A 27,184-nucleotide genomic window follows, 5' to 3' on the forward strand; every position below is an offset into this window, starting at 1 on the left:
TCTTGCTGTTCTATATTTTGGGGGAGTTACTTGGGAAGATTTAGGTGTAAGCATTCATCCAATGTCCATGGCTGCTTAGAAGTCACTGCTTGAAATTTTTACTACAATCTAGGCAACACCAACTCAGGCTATAAACCTGAGGGCTGGCTTGCAATAACAAATACACTGAAGCAAGTTCAAACTGCAAAATATTAGAGTAAAGGGCTATTTTCCTTATAAATTTAGTTGAGGTCCTAGTTCCTCTTTTGGGGGGCCCAGAACTAAGGGCAGCTAGTGTATTAGTAGGGTACCAACTTGGGTCGACTCTGACTTTGTCTTCTAGTACCTTCTACGTACAAAAGCTAATGTTCAAGTTTACACAATTTAGCAACTGTCTATAAGGTCATGGGGCAGCTTCAGTCTTCAGCTGACGTTGAGTTCCCACCTACATTCAGTATTTGGCCTCAGGACTTCTCACTTTCTACAAGCTCACTAAAACATGCAAATGTTTATTGTATGATGATACCCAGTATGATTAGATTATTTTTTCAGCAGGAAGGTTAAAATGCCTTACTATTAGGCATGGCAAATTTGAACCTGAATTTAAAAATAAAATAGCCTTCAAAATCTGTGAATGATATCAATTACTTTTTACTTGTAGTACAAAAAATTAAATGCCTTCAGATTTTCATTATTTTAAGACAAGTAAGTCTGGTTACTATATAAAATGAATAACATATAAATAATTTAGGTCAAACAATAAATATTACTATGCAAATTTCTACAGTATAATATTTTAAAATTACACCTACTGTATGAAAACTAACAGCAACAAGTACGAACCTGCACTATATGTGGTCTATATGTTCAAGTCTGAAATTGGTAAAATAAGAATTGTAAAGAAATATAAAATCCTTAAATAACAACAAGCTTTACAGAAAATGGAAAAGCTGATATTTATTATGTCAATGAAACAAAATATGCTGGCAAATGATCAAAGGAAAAAAAAATCCTGAGACTGTAATACTGAAATCTCACCAAAGAAAGCTGAACTCTACTGAAAAGCCAAACTGCAAGCAAAAAAGAATTTTTTTACTTGATTATAAGATATGTTAAATTTATACTTAAATTTACTGCTGAAATAATAAACTGAAAATAAATATAACACTTGTAAACTCATAAAAGTATGTTTGTTATTAGAATGAGATAGTAGCACCCAAACCCCAAATTGTGGACAATCAGAAAATTCTGAAATCCATTAAAATCAAAGACATTTTCATATAACATAAACAATTTTAAATATCATTTCACGATGAATTCTTTGTTCTTACTTCTGCCTATGAATATTTCTTTTTTTTTTTTACTAATCCACAACAGCTGAATAAATAAAGCTCCATTCTGAAAGATTTGGCCCAAAATGAGGTCAAAGAAAATTTCTCATGCTCTCCTTAGCACTTTCTTCCTCCTTCCTTGAAATAAGATGCCATAAAATTCTTTAATAAAAACCTATTTTAGGAGTGCCTGGGTGGCTCTCCTAAAATAACTGGGTTAAGCATCCGACTTTGGCTCAGGTCATGATCTCGCGGTTTCTGAGTTCGAGCCCCGCCATCGGGCTCTGTGCTGACAGCTCAGAGCCTGGAACCTGCTTCGGATTCTGTGTCTCGCTCTCTCTCTGCCCCTCCCCTGCTCACGCTCTGTCTCAAAAATAAATAAAACATTAAAAAAAAAAACAAAAACCTATTTTATTTCTCTTCAAATCTAAATCTGCCATATTTCCTAACTTGTTTTCTGGATTACTAGACAGTATGAAATATTTTAGCCTAGAAGATTCTTGATAGGAAAACAACAAAAAACTTGTGAAAATGAGCCAAATCTTGCACTTCTCCGAGATGTTTCATATTACCACTTCAGGGTTAAAAATATAGTAAGTATTTGGGACTCAACTAATGATGTGTTTGGTGGTGGTGGTTGTTTTATTATAAACAAGAAACTTTGTAACATCTTTCTTGGCTAAAACCACTGCATAAATTCAATTTAAGAGTTAGGAACAATAATTAACACATCAATTTGACAACTTACCTCTGAAAGAGACCATTTACTTCTGTGTTCTAGAAGATGAATGAGTAGAACCCATAATTCTTTAATACATGGACATGGGCAGTGGTGACTCATTAATGCTTCAGAAGGCCTGACCTGTAGGGAAGAACCAAAATGAGTTCTTTTTTAAAAGAGAATTTTATATGCCACATACCTCGTTCCAAATGTTTTAAAAGAATGATTTAGATGACTTAACACTGATGTTCAATTACATAAATTGTTTATGAAAAATGTGCCATTCCATTAAATTTTAAAATAAATCCCCATTTTAAAACCAAAAGTATACAACGAACTTCATTTTCAACTTTTAAAAAAGTTTGCTTTAATCACTGATGTTCAGCAAACTTTTCCCGTAAAGGGCTAGATAGTAAATATTTCAGGGAGATATAGTCCTTGTCACAACTACTCAACTCTGCCATTATTATGCAACATCAATCATAAATAATAGACTTAAAAAAAAAAATGGTGGGCTGTGCTCAGTAAAATTTTATTTATAAAACCAGACAATGAGCTAGATATGGGCTCAGGGCATTGATTTCCTAACTTTGATCTAATTCATCAGCCACAACAGAAAAGCTTCTAATAAAATGATTAGAAAACAAATTTAATCCATTGTAAAGCAAACTAAAAAATTTTTACAAGTCAGAATAAATACAATTGTTGGGGACCTATAAAGGTTAACCAATTTTAGATTAAGTATGTTTTTATTAAATATACCCTCAATGGTCCTACATAATGCAGAGTATATACACTATACTTGCAAGTACAGCTAGACTTCAGAAATTGATTATGCAATCACTACTTCACATATACTATATTCATGTTTCTAATGTAATACGGAGTAAAAGATAACTTAAAGTATTACTAACCCCTATTTGGTTAATCCACTAATTCATTAGTTGTAAAATTATGTAGACTAGACTTAAAAGACTTTGGTAATACATAAAACACAATCTAAATTATACAAAATTATAAATCCTCATTTCCTATAAGATTTGTGCTAAAAATCTGAAATAACTGATAATGATCTAAAAATTTCCATTGCTAGCAAATGAGTAGCTATATAGCACCTTTAAATCATTGTCTGCATTAAACACTCTGTTAGACACAATTTAGTAAAAACAAGTAATTCTCCCCATGATTCTAGACCTTTTTTGAAAACAAATAAAATTTCCCTTTACAACTGTTCACTAATTTTAGTTAACTACTCATTTATTGTATTATGTAAGAATACATGTATTGTTAAAGGGCTGGACTCTCCTACTGGAACAGAAGTTAAATGTACAGTTATTGTCATAAACATCTTGTTTTTATTTATTTTTGACAAGATGGAAATTAAAAAAAAAACACAAAAAAAAAACGCCTCTGAAACATTAATTTCAGCCTGTACTAAATGTTTAAATCAAATTCTTTTCCCAGTCAACTCCCAGATAGTAATAAATATAAAATTAGGAGAGTTAACAAGTAAACAATTTCAGTTTAAATTCTTAGAAACTACACACATTAAGGAGTACTTCCCTTAAGTATCAAAAATACAAATAAACTCTTAAAGCATTACCTTGTCATACCTGTTGAGTGACAGGCTTATTAAATCACAAAGAAGATTTTCACAATGTTCTTCAAATAGGCTGACATTAGTTAAATTGTCTCCTGCCAGATTCATAAACTGATGACCATATATAACTTGCTCTAAAAATATAATAAAATATATTTTTTAAAACTACAGTAGATTTTACTAATTCAGAAGAAGGGAAAAAAACTATAGACCTTTCAACTGACTTACAACAAAACTGTAACACATAGTGTTAAAAGCAAGTTTCTTTGGAAATAAGTTAAATTTGAGGACAATTCCTTTCTTATATGATCACTAATAAACATTACCTAAAAAAGTTTTCAGTTCTCTCAAGTACCACTTAATAGACTTCTCTTTTCTTAATGTGGCCTTCTTTTTTTATAAAAATTTTTTTTTTTTTAACGTTTATTTGTTTTTGAGACAGAGAGAGAGACAGAGCATGAATGAGGGAGGGTCAGAGAGAGGGAGACACAGAATCTGAAACAGGCTCTAGGCTCTGAGCTGTCAGCACAGAGCCCGACGTGGGGCTCGAACTCACGGACCGCGAGATCATGACCTGAGCCGAAGTTGGCCGCTTAACCAACTGAGCCAGCCAGGCACCCCTCTGTGTGGCCTTCTTTAAAAAGCAACAATGCAACATCATTTAAGGAAAAAAAAAAATAGAGGGGAAACACTAAAAATCTTCACCAATATTTCTAACCAATAAAGACTTTAAAACATTTAACAAATGCTGATAAACTAATCACATACAATTGTTTCGTGGTATTGCTAGAGAAAACCAAGGTAACAGGTAAGTATACCTTAGAATATTGCTGTAAGGAAATATTTGAAATACAAAGTCCACATGAGAGAATAAATTATGTATTTGTATACGTTTGCATGTGTATATATGTAAGTGTACACACATACATGTATATACATTTGTGTATTTTTTAATTAGTTCATTGAAAAGCAGGTATTGAGATAATGGATGTCTTTATAACATAAGTAATTGAAAATTCACAAATAATTACAGAATATTGCCAAGTTGTTAATAGAATCTAAAGATACCAGAGAGCAAGACCAAGAAATAAACAGGCAATATATGAAGTAAAAAAAGTATTATCCATGATATAGATAAGCTCCTACTAATTTTTTAAAAAAGAAACATTACCAAAAGACAATAATAAAGAAAATATAAAAAAAAGCAATAAAATTATGTAAAGATGTTCAACTTCACTGGTACTCAGAAAATTGCAAAATAGATTCAGTATTTTTCATGTATTAGTTGGCAAAAAATAAAAATAACTGATAATATCCACTACTGACGGCAAAGGCACGCTCATCATTAGTGTACATAAATTGGGGAAAACTATGGCAACTGAGCGTTTTCAATATTAAAGCTGAAGGCGAGGGCGCCTGGGTGGCTCACACAGTTAAGTGTCCGCTCTTGATTTTGGCTCAGGTCATGATCTCACGGTTCATGGGATCAAGCTCCACATTGAGCTCTGTGCTGATGGTGCACAGCCTCCCTCTGCACCTCTCCCACTCTCTCTCTCAAAATAAATAAACAAACTTAAAAAAAAAAGCTGAATGTGCCACTCCAATTCTAAGAATGTATTCTACAGAATAACTTGTACATGTATTCAAAGATGTGTATATATACAAGGATCTTCTGTGAAGTATCATTTGTAGTATCAAAAAAATAGAAATAACTGAAATATTAAATAGACTTGGCTAAATAAATTGTGACAGAGCCATAACATATAGGCCTTAAATGAATAAAGTAGAGCTATATGTACTAACATGAACAGATCTCTAAAAACTATTAAATAAAACATTATACAAAACACTATGACAATACGAATTGTGGTTAGTTAGAAACAAAGACAAAAATTCTACCCATGAGTTTCTATATATGTATACCAACAGAGAGTAAGTATGGAAAGATAAATGGGCCAAACTGTTCTCTTGAAAAAAGGAATGACTTTGACTTTTTACTTTGGTTACTATTTGAGTTAAAATTTTAAAAACTTAAAAAACCCAGAAAGCACTTATTACCTGTAATTTTAACTCCTGAAACCAATATTACATTGTATGTTAACTAAAATGAAAAAAAAAAAAAAAATCACCTGTAATTTAAAAAAAAATAAAGGCTTAGATTTAAAAAAGAACATAAATTAGAAATTCATAAACTTACTCAATTTTTCACCAAGCATGTGAAGAATTTCTAGCACCAGCCAATGGATATCTAAGTGGAGATGTAATAAATGCCATGATGGTGGAAAAAGCTGTGAATGACATTATCAACTGTGACTGAGAATTCGTAGTACTTTACTAGGTATTTTATAGCATGTCACAACACTCCTCCGTAAGCACAAGGATAAAGAACCAATTAACTACCCACTACTCAAAAGCTCAGGGAAAAACTCTGTCTTGCTCTTTAGAGGACTCTTTCACTAGAGTTCTTTGAAAGCATATTTTCTTCTGATACTTTAGGACAGACTCACCTTGGGGCTGCTTAACAGACTTATATTAAAGGTCCCTTCCAACCAATCTCTGATTTTACTATAGCTGCAAGGCAGTAAAATAATTTTTTAACCACTTATTTTCATCATTTTGTTTTAGACTTTCCTATAAAATATTTTAACAGGAGAACTTTAGACTATCATACAGACCCTAATGAGATGCTCATTAAGAAACTGAAGTTAAAAGCAGTGAAGAAATTTACCTTTCAACTCATGCATTAAGATTCAAATCTAATTCTATCTGATACAAAAGCCAGTGCCCTTAACTACTCTGCTGTAGTAGGGTTTCAATAACCTCCCTCCAGCCAACACTTGGTATCACCTTAAAAATAAATACAATATACATGTTCTATTAAGAGAACAAGGAAGGGGCACCTGGCTGGCTCAGTTGGTAGAACTTGAAACTTTTGATCTTGGGGTTGTGAGTTCAAGCCCCACATTGGGTGTAGAGATAACTTTAAAAAAATAAAACCTTTAAAAAAGGGGGGGGGGAGAACAAAGAAGAATTACAGAGAGGGACTTGCCGTATCAACTATGCAAACAAAACAAAATGCTATACTAATAAAACAGTATTGGCTCAGGAATAGATAATAAATAAACAGAAAAACAGATAAACAGAAAAAAATAGGCAAAAGAGAAATAGATAAACCTGGTATCTTAAATCAGTGGGGAAAGCATGGGCCATTCAATAAAATACCATTTATTAACTTATTCATTTGCAAGAAACTAAAGTTAGATTTCCCACCTCACAGCGTATTTTTAAAAAAGAGATGAATTAAAAAGATGAATGTTAGGGGCGCCTGGGTGGCTCAGTCGGTTAAGCGTCTGACTTTGGCTCAAGTCATGATCTCGCGGTCTGTAGGTTCGAGCCCCGCCTCGGGCCCTGTGCTGACAGCTCAGAGCCTGGAGCCTGTTTCAGATTCTGTGTCTCCCTCTTTCTCTGACCCTCCCCTGTTCATGCTCTCTCTCTGTCTCAAAAATAAATAAATGTTAAAAAAAAAAATTAAAAAAAAAAAGATGAATGTTAAAAAAAAGTATGTTTTTAACAACAGCACAGAGATGATACACAAGAAAAACCTGACAGATATAATTACATACAAAACTGCAACCATCTACCTAGCAAGGCAGCTTAATTGTCGAAAATAAAAAGTGAACTGATGAAAATATCTATAATATGTAATACCCACATTTCTTTTAAAATTTTTTTTTTTCCAACGTTTTTTTATTTATTTTTAGGACAGAGAGAGACAGAGCATGAACAGGGGAGGGGCAGAGAGCGAGGGAGACACAGAATCGGAAACAGGCTCCAGGCTCCGAGCCATCAGCCCAAAGCCTGACGCGGGGCTCGAACTCACGGACCGCGAGATCGTGACCTGGCTGAAGTCGGACGCTTAACCGACTGCGCCACCCAGGCGCCCCCCTGTAATACCCACATTTCTAATAAAAAAAGTATCTCTAATAAAAAAGTTCCTAGAAAGTAATAAAAGACAGATGCTTAACAAAAATAGCAATTAAATCAACACTTCTCATATATAAGATAGGTAAAATCCTAAAAACATAGTCATGAAAAATATTACTTTGTAAGATTTTTTTGTTGTTGTTTCAGAAAAGAAAAAGTACTTTAGTGTACGATTTTTTGTTTACATGTTGAAGACTACATTGCCCTGCTTTAAAAATTCAGTCTTCTGATCTTCAAATAACCTTTCTTTTCACATTTGCCTAATTAAAAAGCCTATGAATGGCAAAACTTAGTTTGAGAACCTTTCTTTGGACACAGTCTTTATTTCTGCTGCTAGATAAATTATTTTTATTTTCTTATGCACTTGATGAATATTCAGAAAATATAAACCAGTCGAATTCATAGAGGCCAAAATGAAGGAAGAATATCCCTCCTTCCATAATCTATCCATGAATTTTCATTAAGTGACATGATTAAAAGCAATTATCTATTTGCTTTCTACAGATTAGACAGATTAACCTGGGAATTCAATTGGGACTCTATTTACTTTTAATATTAAATATATTGGTCCCTGATAAGAAGAGTGCATTTTATTGTTCTATTTCATAGAAATATATAAACATTTACTTGTACATTACATTTTGGCAAAGTTACATTCCTAAAAATAACGTTATTCAAACTGGTAGAGTCAAACAGAATGAAAGAAGTTGAGATTTCAGGGAATATTCCATAGGGAATTACAATTTGCCATTCATATAAGCTCACATTTTCCTATGAAGAATTTGTTAATTACATCTATAAACTGGGTCATGCTATCAGTACAAATTTTTAAAAACCAAACTTCAGGGGTGCCTAGGTGGCTCAGTCAGTTGAGTTCGGCTCAGGTCATGATCTCACTGTATTGGGATCGAGCCCAAGTCTGGATCCGCACTGCATGCATGTGCACACTCTCTCAAAATAAATAAGCTTAAAAACAAACAAACAAACAAACAAACAAAAACCCCAAACTTCAGTAGGGATGATTACCACAGGTAGAAAAAAAGGGCACAATCAAAACAATCTTAAATCCTATTTCAGAAGGTTTCAAAGAACAGACATTATGATACAGTTTTAAAAGTGTAACTTGTATAAGGTGATCTTGAATCTTACTGTAATATAAACTAAGGTTTGCCCAAGCCTTTATCAATGGGAAAAATGATACAAATTTTTAAAAATGGAGGTTATTTTATTTGCTTTGAAACTTTTACACATTTGCACGTTATAAATTGGAATTGAGAATAGCTATCACCGATTTAGTGCATATTATATTCTAAGCACTTTAATTTTAACGTACTTAATTGTCCTAAATAACTCTAGGAAGCTTTATCAGTTATACAATGGGGAGATTGAGTCAAGAGGTGTTACTTGCCCAATGGCACATAATTAAAAAGAGGAGCCAGAATTTCAACTCAGGGAGTCTGGGCTGCACTCTTGACTAATTTCCCTCATTCTTGAATGAATACTCTTTGTGTGAAGAAAAAACTGATGATTTAAAAATTAAATAAAACAAGTCAAACCTTAATCTGGTTTTGATTTACAAATGCTCCTAGATTAATATTGGGAAGTTCAGATAGATGTCCAACATATAAGAGTAATCCATGAAGCTCATCAACCAACACAGAGGGAAACTGTGCCTCCAAAGTCTCATAGGGATGGACAGGAACATGACTCTCAGCATTCTGTACTTTCAGGTACCTAAAAAACAATTACATACATAAATAACCAGAGTCTGGATGAACCTGAACTCAGAAATTCATGCAGTGATCAAGATACTCTTTTGATATCCTACCTAAAGATGAAAACTTTAACATAATGAAGAAATGTCACACACTGCTGCCTAATATTGTCTGCTTTGCTGTGTAGAATTGATATCTTCCCTGAAACAAAATAGATAAGTGTTATCATAGTTTAAAAAACTGATCAGTGGGCAGTGACCAAAAAAAAGTTTTGTAAGCCATACAAGCAGCAATTCATCATTTGTGATTTCATCCCTTCAAAATGCATCACTATCATACATTCTGATTCCCACCAAAAATAATTACCACTTTCTGCTCCCTGAATTTGTTTTAACATACCTCAGTGATTTTGTTTATACAGTTGTCTCTACCTGGAACTCCTCCTGTCCCCACAACTTTCGCCTACCTATTTCTTTCCTCATCTTTGTAGACCAAGATCCGGCATCACTCTGTGACAGGCACACTCACAGATGAAGCCCCTGGCTCCACAGCAGCTTATACAGGCCACTATTACTAGACTTTTCCATGTACCACACTTATCTACGCTCGTGTGTCTGTATGTCCTACCAACTGCAAACTCCTCAGCAGCATATTTTTCCACTTTGATTCATTATCACCTTACACAGTACCTGGCATGCAGCAGGGATTCAGGTGATAAATAATACTCAACATTTACTGGGCACATACCGAGAAAACAAAACAAAACAGCCCTGACAGCTGATAGCTAACAACTAGGTCATGAAGTTCCCTACTGAAATTAAAGTTTCCATAAAATATCAACAATAATCAGACAGGGCCACTCTGTGATTACAGTGAAACAAGACAAAAACAAAACCTCTCTGTAATCATGTCTGAATACAGAAACAAGGCACTATGCAATCACAGAAAAACAATACAAAAACAAACTCCTCTTGCAGCTAACATGACTCCTGCTTCTTTACTAATTAGAACCCCCTCTAGCCTTTCTTTGTCCCATCTCCTAGACAAAAATTAACACATTTAATTCATGACATTCTCCCTGCTTAACAGCATCCAATCCAAAATAAAGTCCAAGCCCTCTTAAACTCTATTCCAAATCAGCCAATAGAGTGTAAACCCTATCACAAGCCCCTCCCTATTCTCTGAGAAGCCCCAACTGTTCCTTATGATCAGTAAGCTACTAAACCTTTCATTGACCAAAGGTGTGTTCCAGGTGATCTTTAGTTGGTGGGCATCACTAACAACAGATGTTAGCCTAAGCACTTCACATCCGGGATATCATTTAATCCTCACAAGAACTCAATGAGGTGGGAACTAGTACCTGGAGCTAGTACCTGGTGTGAGACCAACAGTTAACTAGGATTGGAACCTGGGCTGACCACAGTGCCATGATTCTAATGACTACACTGTACCAAAACTGACAAAAAGGAGAAGCAGCTAGCCTGCGCTAAACCATACTGCCCTTCAATTCTCTTCACTCCCTTCACTATACTGAACCCTCCCAATCAGTAATCCATTAAGGTCAAAAACAAACAGAAAGAAGACAGCATGAAGTCTGGTGATTCCTCTTATAAGCTCTCCATCCCACTCCCCACCCTCAAAGCAAGTTGCTAATTCACTTCAGAACTATTTAGTCTTAAATCAATTTTATCACAAATATGGAAAAATACTATAAATCTCAGCTACAACAAAATTTAAGTGTCATATTTTTTCTGAACACCAAACACTATCCTGAACCTCTAATCTAATGGTTCTTCCTCTGTATTATTATATCCCAATAATGCATCATAGACAGATGTGCAATTCACTGTAATGGGAGTACCATTCCTTTTTGCCATTAAACATACTTAAAACTTACCAAAATCACAGCTGGCCTGTAATAAGGTTTCCAAGTTGTATAGCTGTTGCCTAATTTTAAAAAATTGAAGGTGAGAGTTAATTTCCTCACAGTTTAAAGCATGTAACAGTTAAAGGCATAATGTTTCCAAATCTATTACATAGCCTTAGTTCTGCATAGCCTCTCATTTATGGATGATGTTTAAAATACTTTGTGAATGTTTATTCAGATAGTGAAGACTATGAAAAGATAGAACATGCCTTTGTCTGGCCTTCCAAAAAATATCTATTAAAAGGTATATATATGTATATGTAATTATAAATACCATAGATTTCACTATCAATGAGATACTGTGTATCCTTAAAAGTTAATGATACTTATATAAAAATCCTAGGTTAACAGTTATATAATGAAATGTTAAATTGTATCAGACAGTTCTACAACAGTTCAGAAAAGGAACAGAATAATTTAGAGTTATCAAGGAAAGATATATAGATGTCCCCGCTGAATTCTTGATACTAATCTCTTGTCATTCTTCCTAGTTGCCTTTTTTTTTTGTTTATTTATTTATTTCGAGAGACAGCATGTGTGTGAACAGGGGAGGGACAGAGAGAGGGAGTGAGAGGGAATCCCAAGGAGGCTCTGAGCAGTCAGTGCAGTGCCCAATGCGGGGCTCAAACTCACAAATTCTAAGATCATGACCTGAGTCGAACGCTTAACAGACTAAGCCTCCCAGGTGCCCCAGGAAATGCTTATTGAAATATTTAAGAGTGAGATAACATGATGCCTGGATTCTGCTAAAAATACTGAAACCAAAAAAAGGAGGGAAAGGAATAGATGCAGGAAATGCAATAAAACCCTGATGTTTATTGCTACTCAGGGAGGATACGTGAAGGTTCATTATGGTAGTGATTCTACATTTGCATATGTTCGAAAATTGTTAAAATTTTTAATGTTGTCCAAATTAATCATATTACAGTCTGAAAGATCTATTTGGACAAAGTCGGAATTCATTCTCTAAAACTCAATGAAACATTATGACGATTCAGCAACAAAAGTAGTATTTCAGTTTGCTTCCAAAATATAATATAGTTCAAAGACTTAAACATTTGTCTTCAATACCTGATGTCAAATATAGAAGAATAAAAAGTCTGAAAAATAATAAAGACTCACTAAAACAAAAGACAAAACTCATGAAAATCATTCCTCCATCAAACATCACTACTTGATTGTTGTACTGATAATCAAGAACATGAACAACACTACAGGTGCTTTTGTAATACTGACATTAACAACCAACCAGCAAAGTAACTTACAAAACTGAATAGCATCTACGCTCAAAAGCAGTTAAAAAAAAAAAAAAAAACAAAAAAACCCAAAACATACCTAAATAAATGGAAGAGCACTCTAGATGAATTCACTAATGCTGTTTCTGTAACCCACTGAATGCCAAATATTTCCACTGTATCTTCTTCAAAATTAGTTGGTAAAGGATCAAGATTCAAAATTAACCTGAAAGGAAAACCCTGATTTAATCTCATAAAAAGTATGCTAAATCCCATACTATGGCATACCTTTTTTTGTCATTATATTAATGCATATTGTACATGACATGTGGACAATAATGTCAAGGTCATGATATGCCTTGATACCTGATACCTTACCTAGTGAGGAATACTACATTTAGACTGTATGAAAAATTCAGTCAAATACAGTGATAAAAAAAAAAAAAAGTGTAACTAAAGAGCAATGTAACTCAGGGAAAAATCTCAAAAAGAAGTCTAAGGAACATACTTTTGCCTGTGATCTTAAGTTGAAGAATTTCATCCTTTGAGGGGACATTTAATTTTTAAAACAGTTGAAAGTTACTCTAAGCCATGTCTGGAGCATAATCAAACTTAGTAATCTCTTTTAAGGTATCAAACAAGGAATAACTATAAAATCAACAAAAATGGTTTCCTTTCTGACTGAAACTGCTTCAGCAGGTACTCCCAAAATATTTCAGTAACTGCAGTTTTACTGCAATTTGTGTACATCTGCCCAAGGCAAGAACTTTGAACAACAGCATTCTTGTGAACTTACACAATCTGGCATAATTTCTTCAAAAGTTAAAACAAAAATAAGTCTATAAGACTTCTGTGTACAGATACACAGAATTAGAACTGGGGCAAAGACAACAAAAAAATGTGCATGTCTAACTTAAGAATTACTGTGAAGCTCCACAATATTATTTCATGTTTTAGAGGCTTATACCATTTCAAAAAACCCAGCTAGTTCGGAATTCAGTTTAAGCAAAAGGGAAATTAATAGCCAGCTTCCTACCCAAAAGCTGAGGTAGCAGTAAAATAAGAAAACATAGGTAGCCAGAATTTCTTCCTAATATCCCAAAATCTTTTAGGTATGCTCCAACCAGGAAACCGACAACAGAACTGACAGCCTGAAACCATGTGATATACAAAAACGTTTTATAAAAACGCTGCTTGAACATCGAAGTTTAACGGACTGAAATCATAATTAAGGAACATTCCTCACACACTGCTGAAAAATCTGATAAGGGAAAGATAAAGTCTCCGATTTTTTACCCACCGCTTAAGGGCTCCGCTAGAAAGGTAGGACTCTCCAGAAAAATGACTTCCTCCTCCTCGGTTGTCAAAACCACAGGAAAAACATGGGGGTTTGCACCAGTCTGTCCCCAGCTCCAGTTCCAAGCTGTCGGTCAGGAACATCGACGCGGCGGAACAGTTATCCATTATGTACTTCCTGTCCTGAAATGTTTGGGATTCATAATCATTCAGGACTCCAAAGAAATTGTGACAAGATTCCAGGAGATGGGGCCAAGAGATTGGGAGTGACCTCCGAAAGTTCTCAAAACGTCCCCCCCAAGCACAAAGAAAAAAGCCCGAGAAGCCAATTCCTCAACTCTCCCCACACCGACACCCCGATGGAAAGGCTGTTTCTATTTAGGTAGAATGCACCCCCGACTGGCTGTGGCAGGAACTTCTTATCTGCTCTCTAGGTTCTTCTCTGCAGCCCGAACAGCGAGAAAAGAAATGTTTGCAGGACAGATCCAGCTTAAACTCCCGACCCCGCCGGGTCCTGCGCAGCCCGCTACGTTACCAAACCGCACTGAACCAGTTTCCCATCAGTGAAGTGGAAAAGCTCCCTTGCACTCTCCGTGGCGGGGGGTGGAGAGGATCAGGACCGCCCGACGCCCAAGTTTAGTTCTCCCCGCCGGGAGGCAAGTTCCGCCAGCGCGGGCCGGGCACAGATCGAGGGAAGCAGGTGTCCTGCGCACCGGGGCGCCCCTCGTTCGGTGCACGGCGTACCGGCTCACACTTTCGGTCCCGGAGATCCGCCCCAGCTGTCCAGTCTAGAACCGCGGCGTCGGTGGGGTCTAAAACAGAAACAGGCGAAATTCCCGCCACGGCGGACGCGCGCTCAGGAAGGGCGGGGCCACGGCGCAGTCGCCCCGGAGGTCGGCTCGTGACGTCTACGTAGGACCCGCCGGCTCTCCGAGAGTTCTCGCGAGAGTCTGTCTGCCAAGAACTAAGTGCGGCGAGCTGCTTTTTGTTTTTTTAGCTAGTGTGTGCTTGTAGCTTTAATTGGTTCCTTTGGCTGGAAGGTGGGGCCTCACCGGGCAACGAAACTGGTACCGAGGCTGAGGTGAGCAAGGCCTAGGGACAGCTGGGATTTCTTCGGGCAGGACCCAAGTAAGGAGTATTGCTCAAGTGAGCCCGAAGCGGGTGTCTCATTCACACCCAGAGCGGCTCCATAATCACTTCTTGCCGCGCTGGTGCCCGCAAGTCCTTTGTTGAGATCGAGGATGCCTATTGTTAATGTTTTGTGGACAAGGCAAGTGCAAAAATAAGCTAATCCAGTGTATGGAAGCACTGAATAGGTCAGATGTCCCTTGCTTTCGGTATGCAACTGTTGCTCTCCTTATGTGCAATACATCTGGACATGTTTAAGTCGCTTAAACCTGGTCGCTTTTGTAAAGGTATAGCCCATGTGCAGCATTTTTATCTTTTGAAAGTATTCTTTAAAACCTACTGAGAAGACTTTCCAGTCTAAATCAGAGATAACACTTTTAGGCATGTCAGTCACTTCAAATTCAAGAAAAACAGGAGAATTGCTCATTCATTCGTCTTATAATTTTGAGTGTTCCCCATTGCCCATTGCTCCAGAATAGTTTGTCCTGTGTTTAATTCCTACACAGGGAACCTGTCATAACTCCTCTGTTCAAACCAAATAATGCACATTTTCTAAGAAATGGGATGAGGTGAGGAGAAAAACACAACATGACCTCTATTCTGACTGCAACCTAGGGATACTGTGATGGGTGTTATGTCCATTATGTACAGATGATGTGCCCTGCGACTTGATGCTTTGTTGGGTACCGCTGCAGCTTTTTTTATGGTTCGTGTGGAGTTCTAGCATGACACATAGTGTCATCTACAACAATCCCTAGGAAATAGTGCCTAGTTATGAGAATATTGGGACCTGGCACTGTGTTTAGGAGAATTGGGTCAACAGATAATTATTTCTTCCTCTAATCAAAACATGCAGATGATTCCTTTTTCCTTTTTCAAGCATCTGGTGAGTGATCAACTTGGTTGCACCAGTGAGTAGAATGAGAAGAACCAAATAACTTCTTTGTAAATAATTTAAGCTAGTACTGTAATGCATATCAGTAGGAATCCCTGACAAATTAACAGCATACTCAAGAGAGGTAATTAAAGATAGTTTAATCAAAGGGCCATTTTTAAAGATATGGACAGGGTTATTTGAAAACAAAAAACTAATGGTGAAGTGTCCAGAACTCATCAGAGTCATTATCATCCTTAAGCCTAAGAGATTTGGGGACAGAGTGATTACTAGAGCCCAAGGAGATGTACTGCTGTGGGAGACATACTGCAGTAGGAGACAGCCACCTACCTGAGGAACATAGCTAGGACCCAACCTCCAACCCAAGAGGGAGGAGCTAGAAGGATTAAGTACCCAAACCACTTTCCCTCCACACTTCAATGTCCCAACTGGAGTTTTTCAATGGCTGCAGCCAACGTAAAAACAGAGGGCAAGCATGTAAGCTATAAAGTTCAGGCTCCTAGACTAGAGTCCAGGCAGGAGAGAGAGAGAGCGAATCTGACAAAAAAGGGTAAATTTTATATCAAAAAGACATAACAATACTAAATGTGTAACAGAGCTTTCATATATAGAAAGGGAAAAATATTATTACTTAGAGGAGAAATACCCAAATCAATAATTGCAGACTTGAACACTTCTCTCTCTCTAATTGGTAGAACAAATAGATTAGTATAGACTTGAATAGTACCACCAACCAACTTGACCTAATTGATAGATTTATAGGTGACTCAACCTAACAATAGCAGAATACACATTTTACAAATGCACACAGAACATTGACTAAGGTAGACCATATTCTTTGCAAGAAATCAAATGTCATCAACTTTAAAAGATTGAAATCATACAAAGTATATTGTCTGACCACAATGGAATTAACCTAGAAACAAATAACAGAAAGATATCTGCAATAAATCTCTCAATATTTGGACATTAAGTAACACACTTCTAATAAACCCATGGGTCAAAGAAGAAATCACTAAGAAAATGAAAAAAAATATTTTGAATTAAATGAAATGAAAGCACAGTAATTTTATTTTAACTGCTTACATTAGAGAAGAAAAAAGACCTAAGTTAATGATTTAAATTTCTAAAGAAACTAGAAAAAAAAACAGCAAAATAAAACCAAATCAAGCAAAATGAAGGATATAAAGAGAGAAAAAAATGAAATGAAACAGAAGAATAGAGGAAATAAATGCAATCAAAAGGTGGTTCTTTGAAAAGATGAATTTAATTGATACACTTTTTAGCCAGAATTATCAAGAAAAAGGGAGAAAACACAAATTACTAATATCAGGAATTAAAGATCTGTCATCATTACAGACTGTTACAGACATTAAAAGGATAAGCATATTAGCATTTTTTTATGCCAACAAACATAGATGAAATGGACAAATTCTTTGAAAGACACCAACTGCCAAAGCTCACAAAAGAAGAAAAAGAAAACTTGAATGGTTCTATATCCATTATAGTAATTTTAATTAAAAAAAAAAAAAAAAAACTTCTGGGGCAGCTGAGTTGACTCAGTCACTTGAGTGCTGGCCCTTGATTTCAGTTCAGGTCATGATCTCAAGGTTCCTCATGGGGCTTTGTACTATTGGCACAGAACCTGTTTGAGATTTTCTCTCTCCTCTCTCTCTGCCCTTCCCCTCGTGTGTGTGCACTCTCTCTCTCTCTCAAAATTAAAACAAAACAAAACAAAACAAAACAAGCAAACAAAACCACAAAACTGTCTGGAGAGCCTGGCTGGCTCAGTAGGAGGAGCATGTGACCCTTGATCTCGAGGTTGTGAGTTCAAGCCCTGTGTTGGTTATAGAGATTACTTAAATAAATAAAACAAGATAAAAAAAAAAAAAAAAAAAAACTCCTCTCTTTCTCACCACACACACACACACACACACACACACACACACACACACACAGTTTTTTCAAGGAACATTCCAGGACCAAATGGCTTTACCATTGAATTCTCCCAAACATTTAAAGAAGGAATAATATCACTTCTCTACTAACTCTTCAAGAAAATAGAAGAGGATGAAATACTTCAAAACTCATTTAATGTGGCAAACGTTATACTGATCAAAACATGACAAAGAAAATTACAATACAATATCATTCACATGGAGACAGAAATTTTACCAAATAAAATCCAGCAATATATAAAAAAAAGATTACCTATACTAAGAAAATCAGGTTCATTTTGGGAATGCAAGTTTGGTTAAAGTTTCTAAACACAATCATGGCAGTTCATTATATCAACAAACTAAAAAGACAAACCACGTCCTCACCTTAATCTGCAAAAAAAAAAAAAAAAAAAAAAATCACCTGAAAAATTCAGTATCCATTCATGATAAAAACTTGGCAAACTAGGAATAAAAGAAAATTTCCTAAACCTGAAAATGGCAACTTTGGCAAACCTATTGAAATCATGAAAATGAATGCTTTCTCCAGAAGACTGAGAACAGGCAATGATGTCTACTTTTGTCTACTTCTATTCAACATTGTACTGGAGATAACTAACCGATCCAAAGGGTATGAGACTGAAATAGATGGGAAAGGAGAAGGTAAGAAAGGAGAAGGTAAAACTGCAATCATTATCAGATGGCATAATCATTCATGTAGAACATCCTTAAGAATATACAAAAACAGATACTAGAACTAATTAATATATTCAGGGTGGAAGCATTCAATGTCAGTATACAAAAAAGGATTGATTTTCTAGACAAGCAATGAACAGTTAGAAATTACAATTTAAAAAGCAATACCATTTTACTAGCATCAAAAATTCTCAAAGATAAATCTAACAAATATAAACAGGATTTTGTATGCTGAATATTATATAATATTGCCAAGAGAAATTTAAGAATACCAATTAAATATAAAGATATAACATGATAGTGAATTGGAAGACTCAATACTGTTAAGATTTCTTCCAAAATTTATCTACAAATTCAATGGCATGCCAATCAAAATCCCAATGGTTCTTCCTTTTGTAGAAATTCACAAATGCTTTCAGAAATTGATATAGAAATGCAAAGGATCTAAGATAACCAAAACAATTTGGGGTAAGAAGAATGTTGGAAGATTCACAGTACCTGATTTCTGGATTTATTATAAAGCTACAGTAATCAAAACAGTATGGTATTGGGGTAAGGATAGACAGTCAATGGAACAGAATAGAGGGTGTATTCCTGGAATATCTGTTTTGTTAGGGTTAGTGACACTGACCCCAAGTACAGTTAAAAATCCACATGTAACTTTTAACCCCTCCAAACTTAATTACTAGTAGCCTATTGTTGACTGGAAGCTTACAAATAACATAAGTAGTTGGTTAGCTCATATTTAGTATGCTATACATGTTATATACTGTATTAAAATAAGCTAGAGAAAATTTTATTATGTATGAGAGAAAATACATTTACAGTACTCCACTGTAAAAAAATCTGCATGTAAGTAGACCAGCACAGTTCAAACCCATATTGCTCAAGAGTCAACTCTATATCAAATGCTGATTAAGTGGAATAATAAGAGAAAGCAAGTTAATTATTGAGTTTGGCAAGATGTAAGTCCTTATTGATGTTGATAAAAGCCATTTTAGTTGAATAGTAGGGGAGGGGTGACTGGGTGGCTCAGTTAGTTAAGTGTTCGACTTTGGCTCAGATCATGATCTCATGGTTCGTGGGTTAGAGCCCTGTGTCGGACTCTGTGCTGACAGCTTGGAGCCTGGACCCTGCTTCGGATTCTGTATCTCCCTCTCTGCCCCTCCCTCACTCATGTTCTGCCTCTCTCTCTCTCTCTATCTCTCTCTCTCAAAAACAAACATTTAAAAAACATTTTTTTTAAAAGAAAAATAGTAGAGTTGTAGGGGGAAATGTCAGATTATACTGGGATGGATAGAAAATGGGAGGTGAGTCAGCAAATACAGAAACTTTACCCAGGAATTTAAAGCAAAAACTGAGGGCAGGAAGGAAATGTGGGCATCAAGAGATTTCAAATCAAAGAGATTTCTTGAAGACAAGAAATATTAGAACATGTTTGTGAGGCTATGGAAATAAAAAAGTATAAAGAGAAAAGTTGATGATGTTGAAGAGAAGGGGAATGGTTGCAGGACTGCGGACATGGAGGACAAGGGGGACTGTACTCACTACATAGGTGATGTATCCTCTAATAGGATCAAGGACAATTTCTCCTTAACAGGAAGAATGAAAGATATCCAGGTAAAGGTAGCTGAAGTTGGTGAACTGGGTGGTTGGAATTTGAGATAGTGTGTGTTTTATTTCATCCATTTTCTCTGTGAAATATCAACTGGAAGTGAGAGAAAAGAGTGGTTGTTAGAGATTTGAGGAGAGATAAGATGTGTCATCATCATATTGGTGAGTTTAAAAGGTGTATTAGGGAAGTGTAGTAGAAATGTCTGGGGGTACTGAGTGACTATTTGAGATTTATAATGAAAAATTAAGCATTCAAGTAGCATAGTTTTGTGATTTTCTCCAACAACATTCACAAGGGGAAGACATATGATAGAATTTGAATCTTGTATTAGTGAACCCATTCTGACTTACTGTTTCATTTTAAGTATATATATAAATCATCTATTTATTATTATGTCATCAGACTCAAAGTCAAACAATTTAATATGAATGCCGTGTTTTTCATAAGGAAACCTGATAAAATTCAACTGAATCTAATATAACCCAAAGGTTAAAGCCCTCAATTTCAGAAATGTTATCACCACTTTAATTGAAATCTTAAAGTTTAAGACCATTTGTACCTGAAATGAAACCAAGGGTCATATTACCTCTATAGTAATTGCTTTTGAGCCTAGAATTTGATTTAGCATTTTGGTAAAATCTGACCAATACTAAATCCAGTTCTAATGATCTTAGTATACAATTGGCCATTGTTGAGGATCCACTAAGAGAGCTAACTCAGTTATGAAAATACGGTTTTCTCTATGAGCTATCTATTGCCAGTGTGTATAAAACCCACCTTCAGTTGACTTTCTATCAACTCAAGTATTTTGTTACACTAATTTAATGTAGCAGATAATTAATGTTTCAAGTGCTACTCTCTGCATAGATATCATGATTTAAAAGACTACTTCAGTAGCAATGGGGAGGTTTAGTTAGTTGAGAAGGAACAAGTTTTCTGTATAGTAAAAGGAATTTTCCTGCAGCTCTTTGGTGCTTTGGGTCACATCATATAAGAACCTTAAACATCTGGATCCAGGAAAATTTTAATATTGACCCTCATTCATTTTTCTCTACATTTAGCATCTTTCCCTCCTGCATGTGCTCTCATTCCATTTCGTTTTGTCTCCAGAAGCTTGATTCATCAATTACCCCTCTTCTTTCTACCTTCAACCGCTCCCTCTCCCCTGCCCCTTTTCCCTAGGCCCACTGTAGTAGGCAGTTTATAACATGGCCCCAAATAATCTCTGCTACCTTGTATTCATGCCTTTGTGTAATCTTCTCCACTTGAGTGTGGACTAAACCTAATGACTTGCTACTAATATAATAAAGCAAAAATTGATGGCATATCATTTCTATGATTAGAATTCAAAAGACTGTGAGTTCCATCTTGCTAGCACTCTCTCTCTCAATGGCAGTTTCTCCCTCTTCTCAACTTGGTCATTTGGTGAAGTAAACTGCCATGTTACAGAGGACCATGTGGCAAAAACTGAGGGCAAACGCTGGTCAACAGCCATTGAGGAACTATGGCCCTCAGTCCGGCAGTACACGATGAATCCTAACTAGTGTGAGTTAACTTGGGAAGTAGATTCTTCCCCAGTTTAATCTGGGAGAATCTTGAAATGACAAGGCCTTGGCAGGTATGTAGAATTTAACGTGATCCAAACAGGGATTTGACTTTGTTTTATAAGACTGTCTTATTGCCTGGGGGTCTTGGGTCATACTGGATAGGCTGACAGTATGGTTTAGGGTGGACCTGGCCTCATCCAAAGTACCAACAATGTGATTTAGGGTGGGCTTTTGGGTCATGCAGTATCAGTCAACCTGGATACTGAGATAAACCATGTGGGTAATAATTTGATCACACATATGTACAGGAGCCCCAATTAAAACTCTGAACACCAGGGCTGGGGCATTTTTCCTTAGTCGGCAATATTCCAGTATGATTACTGAAGGTTGCATTGATGCTCTACTGTTCTTTTCTAAACATTTCCAGGTTAGATTTTCATGTCATACAAGTATAACACATAATTTTTATATATAGAATATACACATAATAATATGCTTTACATATTGTTGACAGAATAATTGTGCCCATATCTGTCTCCTCAGTAGACCATTCACTTGAGATTTGTCCATTATTATGTGCTTTGTGTCTAGGATGGTACCTGCATATAGTAAGTAGGTCCTTAAATTACGTTTGACTAAATGAATAAAATATTATATCTGGTGTTTAACTGTTAATAATCATATCTTTTGGGGGGAAATATTTTTGAAAGTTGTTATAATTGTACTTTCTTAGCCTTAGAATTTCAGCGAGGCACAAATCTGAGAAGTACTGTAAGGTACCCAATATTCTGACTGAGGTACTAGGTCACTATTGCAGAAGAGATGGCCAAAATTTGCTTTTTATCAGCATTAGCTGAACATTTAATTTTAGTCTATGTATAAAAAAAAAATTCACTAGGGTTTGGAGTTTCAAGAGTGAGGGTTTATTTAGAGACTACATGTGGAAATCTACAGTGTCTTCCCCCGCCCCCCCCCTTTTTTTCCCAAGGCAAGGGAGGTGAGCTTGAGAGAACCACTGTGAAAGGCTCACACGTAGCTCCTGGCATTTGAGGTACACAGGTCCCTGTCTTTGTGCTGACAAATATAAAGGCAAAAGGTTGGCTGGCATGGCTTGTGGTGGCAGGCAAAGAGAGAGTGCTGTGGAGGGAGTGAGCTGTACTACTACCACTGTTGTGGGTAAACAGTAAATGGGTCCTGAGGAAGAGAGCCAGACCTGAGGTGTCTTGGGACAAAGCTTGTTCAAGAGGACCGCTTAGAGGGCTCAGGTGATATCAACAGGAGGAGGCTGGAAGGCCAGTGGAAATCAGAGGTTAGGGGGCAGTCATCTACAGCTGCCAAGGGAACTTGGATCAAAACACTTCCTTGCTTAAAATACTTCAGTGGCCTCTAACTATAGTTAGAGAGAAATCTAGACTCTTCACGTTTGTGATTTGACCCCTTCCTATGTCCACAGTCTTACCTTACACCACTCTCCACTTCTTTCTCAAATGATCAGCCACATGGACCTTCTTTAAGTTCTTTTCACATATTCTTTCCTGCCTCAAAATGTTAGTGCAAACAGCCTTATGCCAGAACTGTTTTTTTCCCCTCTTGCATTTTCTAGTCCTGCTGCTTTTCATCCTTGACATCTTAGCTAAAACCTCTGTCCCTCATAGAGACTTCTGTTGACCCTTCATTTTAGCATAAATTTCTATAATAGCTTGAGTTGGGTAAAGCAGCAAATGACAGAAAAAAAAAAACTCAGAATAACTGTGGCTTAACAAGAAAAATTATCTTTCCCTCTCACATGAGAGTCATAGAATCATTCTAGACCTGGTGGTGTAGCATAGTAGCAGGATCTCAGGAGCCTTAAATCTTGTGTCTCTATAACATGCAGCCTCTATTTAAAGTTCACCTTTTAGTCCATGAAATCTATTCTTGTTACAGCCAGCACATGTATATTCCAGTTGGCAGGAAGGAGAAAAAGGGAAAAGGGCATGTAAGCCTCTAAATTCAATCCCAGGAGTTGCTCATACTGCATACACTTATATGGATTGCATCCGTATTGGATGGATTGGAAACCGTAATGTCCATACTCAAATGGACCTAGGCATTTCACCCAGCTTGTGACCCACTTCAGTATTTCATTGTTCTTGGTTTAGCTGTGTCACATCTCGCTACAAGTTAGGCAAGCTGGGAAAGACAATCTTTATTCTAGCTAAAGTTAGTGGATAGACTAATATGAATATGAGACAACTAGCAGTTGCCCCCGGTTAATAACCATCAGTTTTATTTTCTCACAGCACCAAGATATAGAGGCTAAAACATTTCCCCCTCATAGAAGCATTCTTTGATGACTCAATCTAAAGTAAATTTGGGGGCACCTGGGTGGCTCAGTCGGTTAAGTTCTGATTCTGATTTCGGCTCAGATCATGATCTCCCGGTTCATGGGTCCGGGCCCCACACTGGGCTCCACCTTAGCAGTGCAGAACCTGCTTGGATTCTCTTTCTCTCCTCTCTCTCTCAAAAAAAATAAATAAGCTTAAAAAAACATAAAGTAAATTTATATAATAATTTGGGTTGGGTTCAGCTACAAGTGACAGAAAATTCAGCATAAAAGTGGCTTAACAAGAAAACAGTTTAATCCTTTCTCACATGAAAGACGTGTATTTATTCTAGGGTTTGCATAGTGTTATACAGTGTCTAGAAAGGGAATGAGTTACATTTCATGTCATTCAGTTATGATAGTTATATCAGTCAGCAAACTGCTGTTTTTCTAAGTTTTATTGGAAGTCAGACATACCTATTAGTTAACATATTGTCTATGGCTGCTTTCTTCTGACAACTTCAGAGTTGAGGGTTGCAACTAAGAATGTATGGTCCACAAAGCCTAAACTGTTTAATATTTGGCCCTTTATAGAAAAAAAGTTGCCAACCCCTGAGTGATATTAATAGGTTTGTTGCATAATGTCTATTTAAAGGCATCAATTTCCTTGAAGCTTTAAGATTTTCCCTCCGAAAGCTAGCAGTTATAAGTAAAAGTGTTTTCATATGTCCCTACAACACACTCTTCTGTAATTTTCTGTTTTCTATGGAAGGTGAATGAGATAAAGACTTTTCAATTATTTCACTTTGCATTTTTTTTCTGGCTAATCTGTCTGATGCCACCCTTCTAAGACTCAAAGAGTTCCAGAGCAGAAAAGTACTTTAGAGTCAGTGTATGGGACACAATAAAAGACTTATTTCCCTAGCTGCCAAAGTGCTGCTGCCAGTTCTGGGCTGTTGGCCCTTTTAAAAATTGCTTTCAGTTCTGAAAGAACAAGAGCCTGCTTGCCCAAATTGGTGCATCTGATATCCAATGGCAGTGGCATGGACGTATAAATGCCCAGTCTTCCTTTCTCCTGCCCTAACTTGGGATAACTATGAAGGGTTATCTCAGCTTCAGAGAAACCAGCAGTTGGCTGAGGCCTTGTGGAGATTACACTGCAACTCAACATCTCCCTCTGCCCTGTGCTTTTTTTTCCCCTTCCTTCCACCAGTGGTTGTTCCCAATATTACTCCCTAATAAATTTCCTACATACTAATCTCTACGCTAATTCCTGCTTTTTAGGATGCCGAATCTTCTGGATTTTCCAAGGCACAGATTTGGGAAAGGGGAGAGCCAGAACTTTTGGCTCCACAGGTCAGTTTCTTACCACATAATATGTGTAACCTCTGGGGCACCTGTGTGGCTCAGTTGGTTGAGTGTCCAGCTCTTGATTTGGGCTCAGGTCATGATCTTAGCTAGGGTCATGGGATTGAGCCCCACGTTGGGCTGTGTGCTGAGTGTGGAGCCTGCTTAAGATTCTCTCTTTTTCCTGCTCCTTTCCTGCTTGCATACTCTCTCTCACTTTCTCTCTAAAATAAACAAAAAGAAGAAGAAAGCTCTAATTACTGTTTAACCCCTTGAGCTTCTGTAAGAAGCAAAGACTTAAAGAATCTATGAAATACTATAGCCTCCTCTTAATGTTTTATTATTATAATGTCAAGAGGCTATGTCGATTAAGCATCACTGGAATCTGTCCACTGGGTTATAGAATAGGGTGGAGTAGAGATCATTGTTTAAAGGAGAGTTTATAGATCAGCATTCCTGAATTTTCCAGCTATATAATCTTGGATATATTTCTTAAACTCTCTGAGCATCAGGTTTGTTTCTGAGAATTGGAAGACAATGGTACTTATTAGAGGCATAGAGGACCTTCTTATTCTGTACTTTAGTTCCTCCAACAAGTAACATTCATTCTACTTCATTTCATTCTACTCCAGAAGAATTACTGACAGTTCTAAAATATTTCCATCACTATGATATATATTATTTTTAATGTTTATTTATTTTTGAGAGAGGGAGAGAGATAGAGCATGAGTGGGGGAGGGGCAAAGAGAGAGGGAGACACAGAATACAAAGCAGGCTCCAGGCTCTGAGCTGTCAGCACAGAGCCTAATGCGGGGCTCGAACACACGAATGGTGAAATCATGACCTGAGCTGAAGTCAGACTCCCAACTGACTGAGCCGCCCAGGCGCCCCACTATGATATTGTAAAAAGCATGAAAAGTCATGGTTCCCACCCTCAAGAGATCTCTAATTCTATCAGAGAGACAAAATTTGAAATATAAAAAGATATATAAGGCAGAAACCAAGTCCAAATGGTATGGAATGGGAGGTATGTTAGGCAATGAGGACTGAGATAGATTTAATATAGGCAAAATTTCCATGCCATCACCTTATAATTGTTCCCTGATGGATCTGTAGGTCAAAGGAAGCAGAATTACCATTTTTCAGGTTACAAGGATAGGAGGAGCTGTCCTATTCCATTCTCTGCAGTTCAAAGTAGAAGAAAAGTCATCAATGAAACATTAAACATTAATATAACATAATATTAAAAATTTTACTTTGCATACAGTAAAATTTATATTTTGTTCAATTTTATGAGTTTTGAAAATGTCAGAGTTGTGTAATCACTTTCAAAATTAATACACAAATAGTTCCATCACTCCCACCCAAATTCCCTTATACAAACACTGCAGTCAAACCTTCTCGCTTTTCCCAGTTTTTGACAACTACTGATCTCTTCTCTGTCCCTGTATATTTGCTGTTTCTATAATGTCACAGAAATGGAATTACACAGTATGCAGCCTTTAACTATGGCTTATTTTACTTGGCATAATGTATTTGGGGTACATCCATATTGTATGTATCATTAGTTTGGTTTCTTTGGGGGTGGTTTCCACCTTTTGGGTATTATGAATATAATGTTATGAAGATTTATGAACAGGTTTTCTTGTGCTTTCATTTTTCCTGAGTGAAAATGGAGTGGAAATAGAATTGCTGGATTCCTGGGTAAATTTATGGTTAACCATTTTAAGAAACTGAAAACTATTTCCCGAAGTGCCTGCACCGTTTTATATTTCTACCATCAACATATAAAGGTTCCAGTTTTCGGGTACTTGGGTTGCTTAGTTGGTTGAATGTCCAACTTGTGGTTTCAGCTGAGGCCATGACATCACGGTTTGTGGGTTGGAGAGCTGAGCTGGGCTTCATGCTGACAGTGCAGAGCCTGCT

General features: G+C 36.5%; 1 protein-coding gene and 1 long non-coding RNA gene across 2 annotated transcripts in view; one reads left to right on the forward strand and one right to left on the reverse strand.

Moving 5' to 3' along the window:
• The window catches only part of MMS22L (MMS22 like, DNA repair protein), a 126,000-nt gene extending 111,345 nt beyond the window's left edge, over positions 1-14,655 (reverse strand). The window contains exons 1-9 of the mRNA XM_025925730.2: positions 14,533-14,655; positions 13,793-13,971; positions 12,593-12,718; positions 11,228-11,277; positions 9,444-9,531; positions 9,172-9,349; positions 5,829-5,919; positions 3,635-3,765; positions 2,059-2,172 (exon numbers count right to left, since the gene is read on the reverse strand). Of these exons, the coding sequence (XP_025781515.1) occupies positions 2,059-2,172; positions 3,635-3,765; positions 5,829-5,919; positions 9,172-9,349; positions 9,444-9,531; positions 11,228-11,277; positions 12,593-12,718; positions 13,793-13,956 (942 nt within the window). The 5' untranslated portion in view covers positions 13,957-13,971; positions 14,533-14,655. The remainder of the gene's footprint in view (positions 1-2,058; positions 2,173-3,634; positions 3,766-5,828; positions 5,920-9,171; positions 9,350-9,443; positions 9,532-11,227; positions 11,278-12,592; positions 12,719-13,792; positions 13,972-14,532) is intronic.
• Positions 14,656-14,757: 102 nt separating this feature from the next.
• LOC147581102 (uncharacterized) overlaps positions 14,758-27,184 on the forward strand; it is a 321,165-nt gene continuing 308,738 nt past the window's right edge. Inside the window, exon 1 of the long non-coding RNA XR_015251412.1 lies at positions 14,758-14,869. This is a non-coding gene — a long non-coding RNA (uncharacterized LOC147581102). The remainder of the gene's footprint in view (positions 14,870-27,184) is intronic.

This window comes from Puma concolor, chromosome B2, assembly GCF_028749965.1.
Source record: "Puma concolor isolate L17-30 chromosome B2, mPumCon1.1.hap2, whole genome shotgun sequence".
Classification (NCBI taxonomy): Eukaryota; Metazoa; Chordata; class Mammalia; order Carnivora; family Felidae; genus Puma; species Puma concolor.